General features: G+C 55.2%; 1 protein-coding gene across 8 annotated transcripts in view; it reads right to left on the reverse strand.

Annotated features, from left to right (window-relative positions):
* Nucleotides 1-16,406, reverse strand: part of ANO2 (anoctamin 2) — a 299,540-nt gene that overhangs the window by 271,193 nt on the left and 11,941 nt on the right. For 4 of the 8 annotated variants that reach the window (XM_055085432.1, XM_055085430.1, XM_055085429.1 and 1 more), the window contains exons 1-3: nucleotides 15,637-15,992; nucleotides 9,186-9,382; nucleotides 7,659-7,985 (exon numbers count right to left, since the gene is read on the reverse strand). In XM_055085432.1, the coding sequence (XP_054941407.1) occupies nucleotides 7,659-7,985; nucleotides 9,186-9,382; nucleotides 15,637-15,805 (693 nt within the window). In that variant the 5' untranslated portion in view covers nucleotides 15,806-15,992. Of the gene's footprint in view, nucleotides 1-7,658; nucleotides 7,986-9,185; nucleotides 9,383-15,636; nucleotides 15,993-16,406 lie in introns of those variants that run through there. The other 4 variants (XM_055085431.1, XM_055085428.1, XM_055085434.1 and 1 more) reach the window with 3 other exon arrangements.

Genomic DNA, 16,406 nt, shown 5'->3' on the forward strand with positions numbered 1-16,406 from the left:
CAGCCAAGGGGTGCCCAGGCCAGAAGCCCTCAGCAGGTCAACCACTGAAGCCTGCCCTCTGCTACCGCAGTGGGGAGTGGGATAATCAAAGCCCAGAACCTCCTTCCAGCCGCTTTTGAGGAATCCTAGGACTGCGAGAAGCTCACTGATCAATGAAAGACACCCGGACGTAAAGGACTTGAGAAAGAGCCAGCCCCCAGCTCCTTCTGACTCTGTTTAAACCCCTGGCCCGCTTTTCACCAGAGCCATTGCTTTGATAACCTGGGCAGCGTTTGTCTGCATGGGAGGGGGACCACGTAAGCCAAACACCACCCTGCAGAGTCGCTGTAAGAAGGGAGGGGGAACAGGAGGTAGGAGACCCGGTTTCCAGGCACAGCCCCGTTCCCCAGCAGCCTGGCAAGGGACCTCTGTTCCTACATCAAGGGGACGAGAGATGGCCCAGCCATCCCAGCGGGGGCACCACGAGCATAAAATAAGAATACCGAATGTTAATTTTTCTTCTTTTCTATAACTGAAGATTAGTTGATCTACAATATGCTGTATTAGTTGCAAGGGTACAGCACAGTGATTCAGTTATACACACAGCGATAGTCTTTTTCAGAATCTTTTCCATTACAGGTTATCACAAGATATTGAGTATAGTTCCCTGTGCTCTACAGCAGGTCCCTGTTGTTTACCCATTTTATAGATCGTACTATGTATATGTTAATCCCGAACTCATTCATCTCCCCCTCCATCCCCTTTGGTAACCATAAGTTTGTTTTCTATGTCTGGGAGTCTGTTTCTGTTTCGTAAACAAGTTCACTGGTATCATTTTTTTAGATCGCACATATAAGTGATATCACATATTTGTCTTTCTCTGTCTTTCTTACTTCGCTTAATATGATCATCTCTAGGTCCACCCATGTCACTGCAAATGGCATTATTTCATTCTTTTTTACGGTTGAGTAGTGTTTCATCGTATATATATATATATATACCACACCTTCTTTATCCGTTCATTTGTCGATGGACGTGTAGGTTGCTTCCATACCTTGGCTATTGTAAATAGTGCTGCTGTGAACAACGGGGTGCATGTACCTTTTCGAATTATAGTTTTCTCTGGACATATGCCCGTGAGTGGGACTGCTGGATCATACGGTAGTTCTGGTTTTAGTTTTATAAGGCACCTCCATACTGTTCCTGAATGTTAATTTTTTAATTACAAACTCTGAGAAAGGAAATTGATATTCACCCAGTTCTGGGGGACTGGACTTGCCCTCCTTGCCTCTCTCTGAATCCCCACCCCCAGGCTGCCCGGAGGCCCCTCCTGGGAGATCAGGTCCACCCAGCCCTGCTCTGCTCTGCTCAGCTGTGTGGTCCCGAGGGCAGGGGCTGCTGGAGCTGTCTGTGCCGTGCTCTCCGAAGTCCCCCTGGACACGGCTTTGGAGCGGGGCAAGTGGGACAGGAACACATCCGAAGCCGGGGGGGATCATCGTGTCCCCCAGTCACGACTGTAAGTCAACAGCTGCGGGACTGCCACGCACACCCGTGAGAGCGCAGCGGCGTCGCCGGGAAACAGGACGGGCCGGGGCGTGACCGAATGCCCCATTCCCTGCACTCCGATGGCCTTCCGTAAGAATGCGAACCCCCATCCCATTCCTGAGGAGGAAACAGACTAACCTTATGATGGCGTCACAGGGGTGTGGGAACCCCCGGCCCACAGAAATACACCCCTCCCCTCACTCCAGTGCCCAACAGCCTGCTTGGGGCCTGAGGAAGAGCGAGGGACAGGAAGACCTCCAGGGGACACCGTCACCCTCGAAAAGCAAGCAGCACGGTTTTCCTAAGGATTAGGGAATCTCCTACATCCTAGTTTGCCCAGCAAAGGAAGATTATACACGTAAGAGAGAAGACAGTGCAGGTCTGAGTGTCTATAATCTGCAGGGCTGCGAACTGATACCATAAAAGGAGAAATGGTCACCCGGGCTGGCCTGGTCCTCCGGGGGGGCCACCGCAGCCTTCAGGAGAGCAGAAGGCCCAGGCTGGTGGTGGTCACTGCTGTGCGCCCACCCTGTGCCCCTATAACGGAGGACAAAGCAAAGGTGCCCCTAAAGCAGTCCCCTTTTCTAGATCAATATCTCCAGGCCCCTGCAGAGAACCTCTGTGAATTCTGGGGAAGGGAATATAGGAAACTGCTATCAAGGGCTTGTCACTTCTCCCTGGGACGGCAACGCCCCCAGAAGGTCTCAGCCGGGGTTGAAATCCCAGCTGGATCACTCGGCAGCTGTCACCACGGCTGAGTCGCTAGCCTCTCCCAGCCTGTCTCCTCCTCTCCTCGAGGAGATGGGATTCACACCCGCCTTGCGGGACATTCATGGAGACTCCAGAGGATGCACAAGCGGAAGCAAGATCCCACGTTCTGAGACGTACAGAAGTTTCCTTCCTTAAAGCCATAGACCAAATCACACTCCAAAGACAGAGCAATTCCCCAAAGCTGCCCTGCCACTGCCCAAGGGCCTAGGAGGACGGAGGTGCCCATCAGCTGTTTAATCCGATGTTTGAAAACTCTTCCCTGAAAAGGGGTGATGACAAAGGTCGAGAAACAGTGGCCTCTGGTCTGAAGAGAGTGGGGCAGCGTTTGATTTTCCCAGCCCGCCACCTTCCCCCCTACGTGAGCCCCACTGGGAGGTCACGATGTCCCACGCCTCAGAGGTCCCCTAGACGACTCCTTTTGAGCCGGCACAGTAATTTGGGTCGACGTGTCAGGCGTCAGGGCTACAGGGTGAGGAGTCAGGTGTCAGAGTCATCCTCTGCCTTGGCGGGAGGGGGTCTCCTCTCCGCAGAGAGAGAGGAGTTCGGTCATTCCTTGGTTGCCAGCCGACACCAGGTCAGAGAGGAGAGTTCTGCCTCCTGAATGAAGCTGTGGGCTTCCAGGACCTCCCAGCTGGCACTGTGCCCCTTCTACGCCTGACTCTGCCAAAAGCAGCCCACGGAGCTGCCGGCGATGCAGGACCGTGTGCCGATTAAAGGCAGCTCCTGCCATGGGTCCTCTGGCGCCCTAATCCCGGGAGGCCAGCGCCGAGCAGGGGCCGCCTGGTCTCCCTGTCGATGCCCTCTCTCCCCTCCCAGTTGGGAATGTCGGCTGCTCACAGAGATGAAGTTTGGGGCCACGCCCGCTGGAGTTTCCGGGCCTGCAGGCTGGGAGAAGGTCTTTACCGCCAAGTCCACAAGCAGGCCCTCCAGGCCCACCAGGTGCATCGCGCGCTCCAGGCTCTGGATTCCCCTTGGTGCCATCTGAGTCTCTGCCTCTGTCCCTCGGGCTCAGTCTCACTCAGGGTAGGAGGTCTGGGAGCGCTCGGGAGGAGGTGAGTCCCAGGAGGCCTTGCTCAGCCCACCCATTCTACAGCCCGTCTGGAGGCTCAAGGCTGGGTAAGTCCCTCAACCGCCCGCATTAGCCTCCCATTCAGCAGTGACGCTCCACTCCAAACGGGGGACTCTCATTTATCCGAACTGGCAGTGAGGATGCAGGGGTCTCTGTCATCCACGGGCACCTCCAGTGAGGTCTCTTTTTTTTTAATTTCTTTTGGCCACGCCACATGGCACACGGGATCTTACTTCCCCGACCAGGGATCAAACCCTCGCCCCCTGCAGTGGAAGCGCAGAGTCTTAACCACTGGACCGCCAGGGAAGTCCCCCCAGCGAGGTCTATAGATGAAATTCTAATCAAATGACCAAACATACGAAAACAGAGCCACCTGTGGTTTAGTCATCCAATAAATACTGAATAGTCTTTAAGATGTGAACATGGACCTTGTCAATACATGGCAACGCGTACACAAAATGGAAAGTGAAACACCAAACGGAAAGTACACATCAGTTCTCCTCCTGTCTAAAGCACGGCCGGATACCCACTAGGGTTGAAATGAACTCCACGATCGATCCTCAATCAAGTAGAGTTTGGTGGCTGCAAAGTTCTTTCAGTCTGTAAGGTTAAGTGAATATTCTTCATGGGTGTCTGATAGAAACCCACTTCCTCTCCATCTGTCTTCAAAGTGAAACTAGAGCCTAAGAGGCGGTCCAGCCCGGAAGAGTGGAGACAGCCGCGCAGGAGGGGCCCCTGCACCTGCTCTCCGAACGGCCACCAGGTGAAGCCGAGCAATGTCCCCGTCCCCGCGAGGGGCCAGTTCCAGGCTGCTGCTCACGGCCAGAGGCTGAGCGTCCGGACGCAGAGAAGAACGGTTCAGACCCCAACAGGCCCCGAGGAAGCTGTTCAGACCCTCACCGTCCCCAGCTCTAACCAGGGTTTAGCGCCAACACGGCATGGGGGCTGTGGGGAGAGATGGAGCGGATGATGGGACACTGCCCTGAAGGAGGTGACAATCCATTCGCAACCTCGTTGGGTGGCAACTGGGTGCTCTTTATCATTCGGGGAGCGACTAGGTAAACAAGCGCTCATCAGTTAGGAAAAAGGGATTAGATGCACGTGCCCTACGCGAATGCTCTGAAAAATATAGCGCTGGGGGAAAAAGAAAGAAGCAGAATGGGTTGTAAAACAGAGCTCCTCTATGTAAATCAAAAATGCATACAGTTCTGAGAGACTGTCACCACCAAGAGGAGCCTAAGGAGACATGACACTGAATATAATGCGGGATCTGGGCTGGGATCCTGGAGGAGAAAAAGAGAGAAGGGAAAAACTAAGGAAATCTGAACAGAGGAGGGATTTTCCTTAATGACAGTGTATCAATATCGGCTCATTAACTGTGACAAACGTACCATATTAACAACAGAGGAGACTGGGTATGTGGGACAGGGGAGCTCTCTGTCCAATTTTTCCGGAAATTTAAAACCATTCTAAACAATAACGTCTATTTTTTAATGGAAAAAAATTGCACACAGTGAAAATGACACTATGCATTTTCCAGAAACACGAGGCATTGGAATGACTGCCTGTGGAAGGAGCAGGCAGTGAAGAGTGAAGGGCAGGGGGTATTTAAGAAAGTCACAAGAAGGACCTTTTCCGACCCATGATAATAACGCACCATGACTCAGCACTGTCATTAACTCAACTCTGCATCAGATGTGCCAAAGCAAATAAGAATAATTAATTTTTAGAAAAGAGAAACAAAAAACAAACAAACACTGCAAGACAGTAGGTCACCATGGCTACATGAGTGGTGGAGGCCCTGATGACAGAGGGACTTGGGGAAGGCTGAGTAGCTTGGAAAGGCCCCAGGAAAGAACAGTTAAGTCAGCCTTGAAGCCCGGGGTAGGGGCCAGGAGGGAGGTGCTTTGGGTGGGTACACAACAGGAACAACAGTCCAGGACACACTCCACAGCCCCACCTAACACTAGCCAGTCCTAAGAGCTAGCTCTGGGCCCTCCTAATTCCCAGCCAAAGCCAGGAAAATCCAATAGCAACCAAAACGAAACACGCTGGAGGGCAGCAAAGACAGCCCGACGCTAACAGCAGTATGAGAGTAACAAGGACAGTCACATTTGAATTCAGATTAGCAAAAAATAATTTTTTAGTACAAGTATGTCCCCAATATTGCATGGGACGCACTTGAGCTAAAAAAATTATTTGCTGTTAACCTGAATTCAAATTTAACTAGGCATCTTGAGTTTTTATTTGCTAAATCTGGCAACTCTCAATAACAACAATGCAGTAACACTCATTGTTACTATTCTAGATACTCCACTTGGTTGTCTTATTTCGTCTTCACCACAAACCTATGAAGAATGTATTGTTACTCCCTTTTTACAGACAAGGAGACTGTGATTCTAAAGGATCGAGTCACTTGCCCAAGGTCGTGAGGCTGGCAGATGCCAGGCCTGGGATGTGAACATCTGGACTCAGACTCCAGGGTCCGGCTCTGGAGCAGGCTGCTGTCTCCCAACTCAGCAGCCCAGGCCTCCGCTCCCTGAGCCTCCTTGACTCCCTGACACCCAGAGAAGGTGCAGCCTCCCATGGTGGTGGTGTCAAGAGCTCCTTGTACGGCCCTCCAAACACGCCGCTACCTAAAGAAACCTGCCCGCCAGACCCCAAGCAGAGGCACCAAGCAAGCTCTGGGTTTCCAGAAGTCCAAGTCCGCACTCCCCCAGCAAGGGAGCCCCGAGCAGCCCTGAAAGAGCACAATGTCCCTACAGTGGGGCAAAGAATAATGAGAGAAGGGGCTCCTGGTTTAAGAGTCTGGATGAGCAGCACAGGTCCGCACAAGGGGTCTGAGTCGGGCCACATAAAACACGGGTGAATGACCCCTGGGGGTCCCTTCCAGTCTGGGGATGGCATTAAAGCAAATCTCACAAACAGGTTTCTGGTGAGAACGTCACCGCACCCCTCAGCATACACCCTTTTCAATAATATTAATGAGTATTTATTGAGCACCTACTGCGGACCAGACATTGTGCTAGATGTTTTCACTGCCCCCTTCTCACGAGGGGGCGTATACAACTACAATCCTGCAGGACGTCCATTATTTTGCAGATGAGGAACCTGAGACTCACGGACATCACTTATTTATTCAACTAACACTGGTTAAGCTCCTACTATGTGCCAGACTCTGTCCTAGGTGCTAGGGATACGGCAGTGAACCAAACAAGACCCCTGCCTTCATGGAGCCAGTAGGGTCACAGATTAAAAAATAAACAAATCTACCATGTTATTTCAGGTGCTAAGTATGATGAAGAAGAGTGAAGCAGAGTCAAGGAACAAAATGATAAGGCTGGGGGTACTTTACCTAAGACGGTCAAGGAAGAGGTCTGGAAGGAGGTAACATTCGAGCAGAAGTCTGTCTGTAGTGAGGGCCTGAGCATGCACAGGTCTGAAGAAGGGTGCCCAAGGCAGGGGGGACAACCAGCGCAAAGGCCCTGAAGTAACGGTGACGAACACACAACCCAGATAAGGCCCATGGGCTGGAGCCAGCACGGGAGGGTGGGAGGGGTAGGAGATGAGTTTGGATGGGATGGTGAGGCAGGTCATCTTTAAAGGACCGTATGGTGTGAAGAAATGGATGGAGAAGTGAGTGACAAAATGGATGGATGGACGGACGGATGGACGAATATGTAGATAAATGGATTTCCATAGGCTGGCTACTGATCAGAGGTCAGAATACATATAGCTCACAAGTTGATAAAATATATCTGATGTTCAGTTCCCAAATAACCAACTCCCTGAAGGCCCTAGGCAAGCACATTCCTTTTAATTTTTTTGGCTGCGCAGCTTGCAGGATCTTCGTTCCCTGACCAGGATCTCACGCCCTCGTCAGTGAAAAACATGGAGTCCTAACCACTGGACCGCCAGGGAATTCCCACACGTTCCTTAATAATGTAGTTCTTCTATACAGGAATTTTAATCCAAAATTCAACAGGCAAACCAGGTCTTCATTCGAAGGAGACCATTACAAAGGCCAGAGGATAGCGAGCCAGCAAGAAATGTCGCGTCTTCTGTCTCTAACTAAGCCAGCTTCCACAGAGCAGACAGGCACCCCACCGCCAGCGCCAGCACCAGCACCTGGGATCCCAAAACTCTTCCTCAAGTCCTTGAGCAAGGAAATCTGGTGTGCCCACCAGAAAAACAACAACAACGCCAAATGCCAGAACAAGGCCAAGGCTTCCTGCGGGAGCCCAGCCTGCTTAGCCAGCCCACCCGGTACCCTCTGCCACCTGCCCGACCTCACCTCCAAGTCCTTCTCCAGCTCCAGCCCGGCCTCCAGCAGGTGGTGCTCAAACTCCTCCCGCTGCCCCTTCCTCGCCTCCTCCAGGGCGTCGAGCGGCCCCAGCTCGATGTCACCGGGAGCCCCCGCGTCGGGGTCCTTGCCCGTCTCGCCATTAGAGAAGATCGCCAGCGAGGGGCCCTGGGAGCCGTGGCCGGGGGGCGCCCCGCGTTTCCGGTAGTGGTAGACGAGCACGTAGTCGACCTTCCTCTGGTTGTCGTGGAAGTGCATGCGGCTCCGACGGGGCTCCGAGGACAGCGGCTCGCTGGCCTCCAGATAGTCGTTGATGACCTGGCCGGAGAGAACAGGACATGGGCGGCGAGGTCCAGTGAGGGAGGGGCGAGAGGCGCGGGAGGCTGACCTTGCGCTCTGGACCCCGGGAGGGGGACTTGGAAGCCAGGCCCTCCCGGCCCCAAGGACAGGACAGAGGGGCCCCAGTTCATCGGCCACGACGGGCCCGCGGCGCCTCCACCCTCTACCGGGTCCAGCCTGGGCCCCAGCCGCCCGCCGCTGCGGCGCCCACGCACACGTGCACGCTCGGGTACCCGGATGCAGAGGCGGCGCCAACGCCGCGCACCCTACCGCCCGCCTCCCTTTGCGCCCCGAGCCCCATGCCCCCTCCCGCACATGCGCACAATCCCGCACTCGGCCTCCAAGCGGACGCGCCCGCGCACACTGCGCACACACTCACGCGCGTCACCCGAGTGCGCTCTGACACGCGGCCCCCCGCACACACCACGACACCCCCTCCTCCTTGCAGATGTGCGGCCCTCCTGCAAACACACAATACTCACCGGCAGGTTCTCTGGATCCATTGGAACAAAGGCCGATTTCTAGCCGCCTGGCCCACCCCTGCCCCCACCCCACGGGGATTGACTGTACACTGCGCCCCTCACAGCCCCACATCCTCCTCCCCCTCCTCCCCCTCCTCCTCCTCTTCCCCCCCTCCACCTCCCCCCTCCTCCTCCCCAGCCACTGGCGAGGACCCTGCCAGAGACGGCGGCGGTCCACTCCCGTCTGCTCCCCGAGGTGGGAGGTTGAGAGGGGAGCAGGAGAAAGCACGAGGCAGAGTGGGGGGAGGGACCTGCCTCCCCCTTTGGGTGTTTCCCTGTTTATTACCGCTTTGATACCCAGCTGCCTCTGCAGCCCCCTGAGAGGTCACCCGGGCAACCAGATGAAGCACCAGGCACAGGAGAGAGCCTCGGAGCCGCCCCAGCAGAGGTCTGGTTCCTCCGACCTGAGGGAGGGGAGCCGGGGAGTCTGCAGACCAACAGGCGGGGCCCCCTGGCCTTTCACACGCCCGCCTTCCTGGTCCTCCTCTGACCAGAGGGCCCCGGAGCGGCTGGGACAGTGTGTCACCATGACTCGGCGAGACAGGAGAGGAAAAGGTCCTAACAGAAACCCCTCCCCCGACACCTGCCTCCCAGGTAGAGGAACCCCCAGTCCACAGGCTTCCTGGGGACCCCCGCACAGGCCGGCCCATCCGCCTACCCTAGTACTCGCAGAGCTGTTTGGGAAGTTCCCTCCACCGGACGCCTGGCTGGAACGTCGGGTGAGACTGCCCTGGAGACCCTGGGCTCCGGGACGCGGCACCTGGAGGCATTGCTGTCCGTGTTTGGGGCCCTGGCGCCCTCTGACCACTGCCCGGGGGCACAGCCGGCGTGGCGAGCCAGGGAGCAGGGAGATATCTGTGTGAAGCAAGGACAAAGGGGGTCAGCAGCTTCAGGGGATGGGAAACCCGGACACCCGGAGAAACTGAGGCACTGAGGCGGGGACACCAGGGCGGCCCTAACTAAGACCGCGGCCACATCTCCCCACAGCTGTCCCCTCACCCAGGTCATTCCTCACAGGCTTAGTTAGCCAGGTTCACGCTGGCCACAGGGCTGGGGGTGTCCCCATCTCCCCCCCCACCCACACACGTAGCCACCAGCAGGAACTCCTCCGGATGACGGCTGTCATAATCTCTTATGATTCCCAGACAAGAGGAGAGGGGTGGCACCCGCGGGGCAGGGTGGGCGGGGCACTGCCTGGAGAGCCAGCCTGAATTAATGCCAAAGGCTTAGCCTTCAGGGTCCCTCCTGAGGCGGCAAGACCAGCGGGCACCCTGGCAGCCCTCACGCCCCTCGAGGAGACAGCAAGCACAGACCGAGAGCGGGTGCAGGGCAGGGGCAACCTCTGACCAAAGGGCCACCACCTCCAGGGCCCTTGAAGGGTCCCCATGCCCCTGCTGCCCCGTGGCCCCCCCAGAGCAACCCTTCAGGGCACCTGGGCTGACACCTCAGCTCTGTCACGTGCTGGCTCTGAGGCCTCTGAGCCTGTTTCTTCAACTGTAAAAAATAAGGAGAATCCCAAACTTGTAGGATGGAGCGAGAATGAGAGATACACACGCAAAGCACGCGGACAGTCATTAGACTGCGGGCATGCAATAAAAAAGTGGTTATTATCATCGTTCGTATGTTTTCATTTTAAACTCCGCGTGAGCAGAAATCGCACCTTATACATCCAGCTCAGCCCTTAGCCCCTGCCGAATGAATGAATGAATGAACGAACGAACAAATGTATAAAAGGCAGCTCTTCCTGGTCTCCTGAAACAGAGCCTCTGGTCAGTTACCGGGTTGTGGAGCAGCCCGCTATGTGCTCAGCTCTCTGCCAGGCAGTGTCGGGAGAACTGGGACATTGGGTCCCTGTGCTTAAGAAACGTATCATCTCTTTGTGCAGATACCGCTGATGTGCAGGAAAACACAACTATGACAAGCAAGTAAAGATTCCACAATTTGTTTCTAGACTGTGGGCTCTGGTCTGTACTGAGGGAGACCAGAAAGGTGGAAAGTCAAAGTGGCTTCAGGAGGAATTAAACCTGAATCTGGGTCTTGAAGCATCTGGAAGGCAGGGGACAGAACAGAGGGGCAGGAGTGGGCAATCGTGTTGGTGGTGTGAGGGGGGGGTGGGGGGGCCTCCAGCTCAGGGTATCAGGGGACGGGCTTCCTTCCTGGGTCCCCAGTCTTGCTAAGCCCTCTCCCCTTGCGCCTTTCTGCCCAGGGCAGAACTGAGAACAGGCCTCTACACCCCGGGGAAGGCCTGGAAACCTCCGCGTGCACGTCTAAACAGCCGGAGACCATCCTGATGCCTACCTGGGCAGGTGATAACGGGGGTGCTCAGTCAACATCCACCCTTCCTCGACAGCAGCTCACGCTCCCACAGCTGTGAGTCGGGTAGCTCAGATTCAGAGTCAGCCTAAAGCTTTTGTCAAACCACTGACCGGGAGCCACCATCTCCTAAAGATGCCACCTGGGGTTTGAGGCTGGCCTCCGGGGCTCCGCTGGCCATCCTGGCTGGCCCCTCCACTTGCCCTCTGACACATGGATCACGGCTGCCTGGGGCCATGTTTTCACGCCCACCTTCTCCCCACAACCAATGATGAGAGCACAGCATATGGTTCAGCCACTCCAGCTCCAGAAAGACATTCCAGGCAATAATGACATTTTAGAGAGCTCTCTTAGCAATACCGACGCCACTTTGATTTTCCTTTCATGTCATTCCCTTGGCTCTTAGCACAAGCTGCCTTGAGCAAGAGATCCATGGGTGTTTGTGGCTTAGCTACCCTCCTGGGCTCTGGGGGTGTGATATTGTGACTTATTATAAGAAACAGACAATTTGGTCTTTATTCTGTTGCTTTTGTACAGAGCTCCTAAAACCCTTAGAACTCCCAAAATGTGGAGAACGATCAAGGTGTCTTTTGTTATGTTAATGAGGTGACTTTTGGAAAGCCCCAATGTAACCTAAGGAAGGGGGCTGGTTGCCAGGGGAACCAGCCTTGTGATGAGAGGGTGGAACTTTCAGTCCCCCCTCCCCCTTCCGCCCCCTTTAACCTGTGCAATCCGATGCTGTCTCCAGGTAGACAGTGTCGAAATGAGTTGAATTGCAGGACACCCAGCCGGTGTTGCAGAACTGCCTGGTGTGGGGGAAAAGCCCACACACTGGAAGAACTGGAATCAGAATGGTAGGGTGCCATGAGGGCGAGGCACAGCTTACCGTCTCCGGATCAACTAGGGGCATTTCCACAAGGCCTGGGCCTGGGGCCTCCTCTCTACACTCAGCTCTTTGCCTGGGAACTCGCGTCCATGCCAGTGACTTTAGTTATCACCTCTGTGCCGATGACTCTCAAATCTTAACCTTTCACAGTGACTCTTCTCCAGCCACCAGACCCACACACCCCGCTGCCCACCTGGCATCTCTGCTTGGATGTTTCAGAGGCCCCTCCAAGTCAACACGTCCAGAACCAAACTTACGACCTCCTCCACACCGCGACACTTCTTCAGCATCCCCGTCGCTATGAATGCTACCACCATCGCTCAGTCGACGAGCCAGAAATCTGAAGGCAGCGCTGACAGCCTTCAGCCCTCACAGCCCAGATCCGATCTGTGATCGAGCCTATGAATTTCACCCCTGAAATACCTCCTCAATCCATCTGTTTTCCACCACCTCCAGGACCACCTTAGCCTAGTCCAACTTACCACCCTTGCTCACCTGTCTTACTCCACACTCTCCCAACACCCCCCCACTTCCATCCTTGCTCCCCGCCACTGTTCCCCACAAGGGGGTCCTTTCAAAATGTCAATCAGGCCGTGACGCCTCTTGTGTGGAGACTTCTGGTGCTTCCCACGTTCTTGGGCTGTGAGACCCTGTGGCGTCTGGCCTGTTCACGTCTCTGCCTCATCTGTCCCGTGTCCTGGTGGAGCTCTGAGTTCCAGCCATAGTTCATGCTCTCAGTCTCTCTGACGCATCACACTGCCTCCCTGCCAGGATCTTGCATAGATTCCTCCTGCTGGCTGCAGCATGCTGCTTCCTCTAGCTCCGGGCCACCTGCAATTTGGGTCCTTAGGAACCCAGAAAACCCAAACGCAGCACATTCTTGTTTCAGAAAGCTACTAATCAAGGTGAGACGGGACTATTCAGATACTACAAGCAGAGCTAATCTCCTTCCACCCCAGACATGATTGAGATGCTACAAGCTGAGCTGGTGCAGAGGGAGGTGTAGGCGGAGGTGTAGGGCCACACAGACAAACGTCAAGTTGGCCGAGGAAGGCCTCCGAGCTTCAGGCAGTGGACCGCACGGGCCAGCAGGGAGCCGTAGAGAGTGGGACTCAAGCAGCAGCCTTCATTGTCTGGCGTCACTGAGGGAAGATAACCCACTGGTGACAACCCATGACTGGCCAGTCTAAGAGACTCCTTCTATATCCCAAACCTTTGCTCGGCTCCCCAAATGACCACCCCTACTGACCACCCCATATGTGAGTAGCCCATCTTCCAACTGTCTGGACCCTCATAAGCCTCCGGGAGCATCAGGGTGGTGGGAGAGGAGAGCCCGCCACACCTTGTCCAAGTGTGACCAGATGGAAATGACCAGAGGTGCCCCGCTGAGCATGGACAGGGGTGGCCCCACCTGGGCAGAAGCACATCTGCACATCCACATCTGCCCCCCGGTCCATCCTCCTCCCCCACCCTTAGAGGGACCCCTCAAAATTAGACATCACTTTACTCCAGCCTCCCTCTCAAAGCCCTTCAAAGGGTCCCATTGCCTGAGTATAAAATCTTTACCATGAACTGAAAGGGGGGGACATGTATTCTCCAACCTTGTTCCTGCCCTGCTTCCTACCCCTCATCTCTTTGAAACTCGAGTGTTTCTGAATATTCTGATTTGCTCCATCTGTGGAGACGCTGAAGGGCAGTGGAGCCACAGGGGCACTTGATTAGGGGGGCTGCCCTTTTGCGGGGCGGGAGGAAATGAAGGGAAGGAGGGCCATCCTGGTCTTGGCTTGCGGTTTGGAGGCATCTGCAGCCTGTCCGCGTGGTGGTCCAAGGCCACGGTGGACAGTCTTTGTCAGACCGAGAATAAAACATCAGTAAATACCAGACCGTGATTTGGGACTCCACGGGGGTAGCCCAGACCTCCTGAGAAGCACGAGGGTCGACCTAGCCACGTCCCCCCAGCCCATGACCCTCCCAGGAGCAGCCACCAGCACCCTGCCCCACACCAAGCCCGGAGGACCCTGGGTGCCTAGTCCTGGCATGGCCACAGTTCTGTAAAAATACTGTATTTTCTCTGAGCTTAGTTTTTCCGTCCATCATTGGGGGGAGGGGGTCATTTTGTTCCTTTCTTCATAGGGGAGTGTGAAGATGGAACAAGAGAAAAGATTAAAATTCCTTGGAAGCATGTGAGCTACAGAGAATGTGAGGATTGTTAACGGGTCCCACTTTGGGGCTGCAGTGCCTGCCCTTCCGTCCACCTCTGCCCACCCAGACTTCTCTGCTCCACTCCCCCCTGCCCCCGCCTGCTGGTTACGACGTGCTTCCTCTTGTATTCCTGGATGAGACAGGAGAGGCCCCTGCTGTCCACCCCCATCACTACAGGGGAGCTGCTTTCCTTACTCATCTGGGACCACCACACACTTCTTTACCCTGGAGAGCCAGTATTTCCAGGATGAACTCCACCCCTCCTAGTTGGAGCTAAGCTCCATCCATCACCCAGTTGGCCTGCAGGCACCTCAGGCTGTGCTACAGAGGCAGACGGAGAAGGAACAGGATTGGAGATTTTGAGAGAAAAGAACAGAGACTTGGGGCAGGGAACAGCCCAAATCTAAACGGAAACGCAGAGAGAACTTGTTTTCCGGTCCTGCCCTTTTGTTGTCCCTTCCCTAGGCTGCCCAAGGCCCCTCCCCAGCCTGGGTCCCCATATTGTAAGCCTGCACCCACCCCACCCCCCCATCCACTACCAGAGGCTTCCAACCCTCACTGCCATGGCGAAGAAGCTAACCTACCCCCCAAGTACAACTAGCCCGTGCTGACATCCTGAGATAATCTGAGTGAAAGCATTTTGAAAACTTTAAAGGCTCTGCAGACCTCACTGGACCCGCATGTTTACAGCGCAGGGGCCTTCGCCTGAAGGAACACCATCAAATGGTGGGCCCTGTGCACCCAGTTAGGTGAGGGGGAGGTGCTGAAAGGCGGGAGTGGTTTCCAGACCCTTCAAATCATGCCACACCTCTGAGACAGTGTGTCAGGAATCTTCTGGGTCCCAGCAAAGGTTCAGAGCTAGGAGGGCAGAAGGACAACAGGAGGACGTGACAAGCTAGTGAGAGTGAGAAAAGCTCAGGCGGCAGGTGATGGTGGGAAAACTGGAGCCAAGGGACCAGGAGACACAGTCAAGAGCAAGGCGGTGCCAGGCTGGGCAGAGAAAGAGCAGGCGGTGGGCTCCCCAGGTACAGAGGAGGGCGACATGAGTCATCAGGGCCTGAGAAACTTCCAGAGCCTCTGAGAGAGACGGCAGCAAGAAGAGGTTTCCTGTGGGAGCTGGACTTCCAGGCAGCAGGGCTTATCCTCGAAGTTTCCCTCATGGCATCACTGCTGTCTCATTGCTAACCATGGGCAGGTGAGTGTGAGATGCCCAGAAAAATAGGGCAGCCCCCGTCACCAGCCTTCTGAGGCCGCTACTTCTGGCAAAACCAGACAGGCCCGGGCTGCCCTGAGGGGGACAGAGCATCCACACCCTCCCAGGCCAAGGACAAGACAGCAGGCACGGGTGGTCCTACTGATAGGCAGGCCCTCGGGAAGTCTCAGAGTGACCTGGGCACTTTCAGATTTTGAGAGGCTCACCCGGAGCCTCCCCAAGAATCCAGGGATGGATGGATTTCATTTCAGAGTCAACCCTTCCACCGAGGTCTCACCCTGCTTTCCTGCATGAATTTGACCCAGGACAACAGTCAAAATTTGATATTCTAAGCTCAAAATTTGGACCCAATGGCCCTGCTGATCGCCCCACCCCTTGCCCCATAGGTCCTGCTGAATGTCACCTTTCTCAGCCCCCAAATGCGGCCAAAGTGACAGAAGGACCACCCTCCAGTCCCTCCCCACGAAAGGACCATCTGCAGATCTGTCTCCTCACCTCTGCTCATCTCACGGCCTCGCTCAGAAACAGCCCTCTCTCCGCCGATGTTCAAACACCCCCTTCCTGAGGATGATACCGCCACAGCCTGCATCCCTGCCTTGAACCCGGATAAGGAAGAGCTAACTGGCCTCCCTGCCACTGATCTCCCCTTGGATCCTCGGGTCATGGCTCATCCTCGCAATGCAGCTCTCCCCCAGCTCATGATGCAGCTGGCGTTACCATTGTGAAACAATGTGTTACCATTTTGAAACAATGTGACCACTCCCGGGCGGTGGTTTCCCACTCTTCTTAGAATGAAGACCAAATTGTCTAGTTGGTGCACAGGACCTTTCATCATCTGAGCCCCACCTACCTGTCTGAGCTGCTTCATCTCCCAACACCCACCCACGGCCCCCCTCCCCCTCCCGGCCCCTCCCCCACTGCACACACTCTCATGTCATGCTCCAGGTACAACCTGCCATTGGGGTTGGGGGGGGCGGCGGGGGGAGTGTACATATATCTGAACTTCCACATCTCTATTCATTTCAGAACCATTTAAATCCAGGCACTGAATAATACATTGGAAACCCAAGGTAAACAGAACATGCTCCTTGACACCAACCCCTAGATGCCCACAGGGAAGGCAGACTAGTAAGCAAGGAACATAGACTAATGAGGAGATAATTTCAGGAATAAGAGAAGAGCTAAAGTTGGGCTTCCCTGGTGGCGCAGTGGTTGAGAGTCCGCCTGCCGATGCAGGGGACACGGGTTCGTGCCCCGGTCCGGGA

The sequence above is a fragment of the Physeter macrocephalus genome, chromosome 6 (genome assembly GCF_002837175.3).
Source record: "Physeter macrocephalus isolate SW-GA chromosome 6, ASM283717v5, whole genome shotgun sequence".
Lineage (NCBI taxonomy): Eukaryota > Metazoa > Chordata > Mammalia > Artiodactyla > Physeteridae > Physeter > Physeter macrocephalus.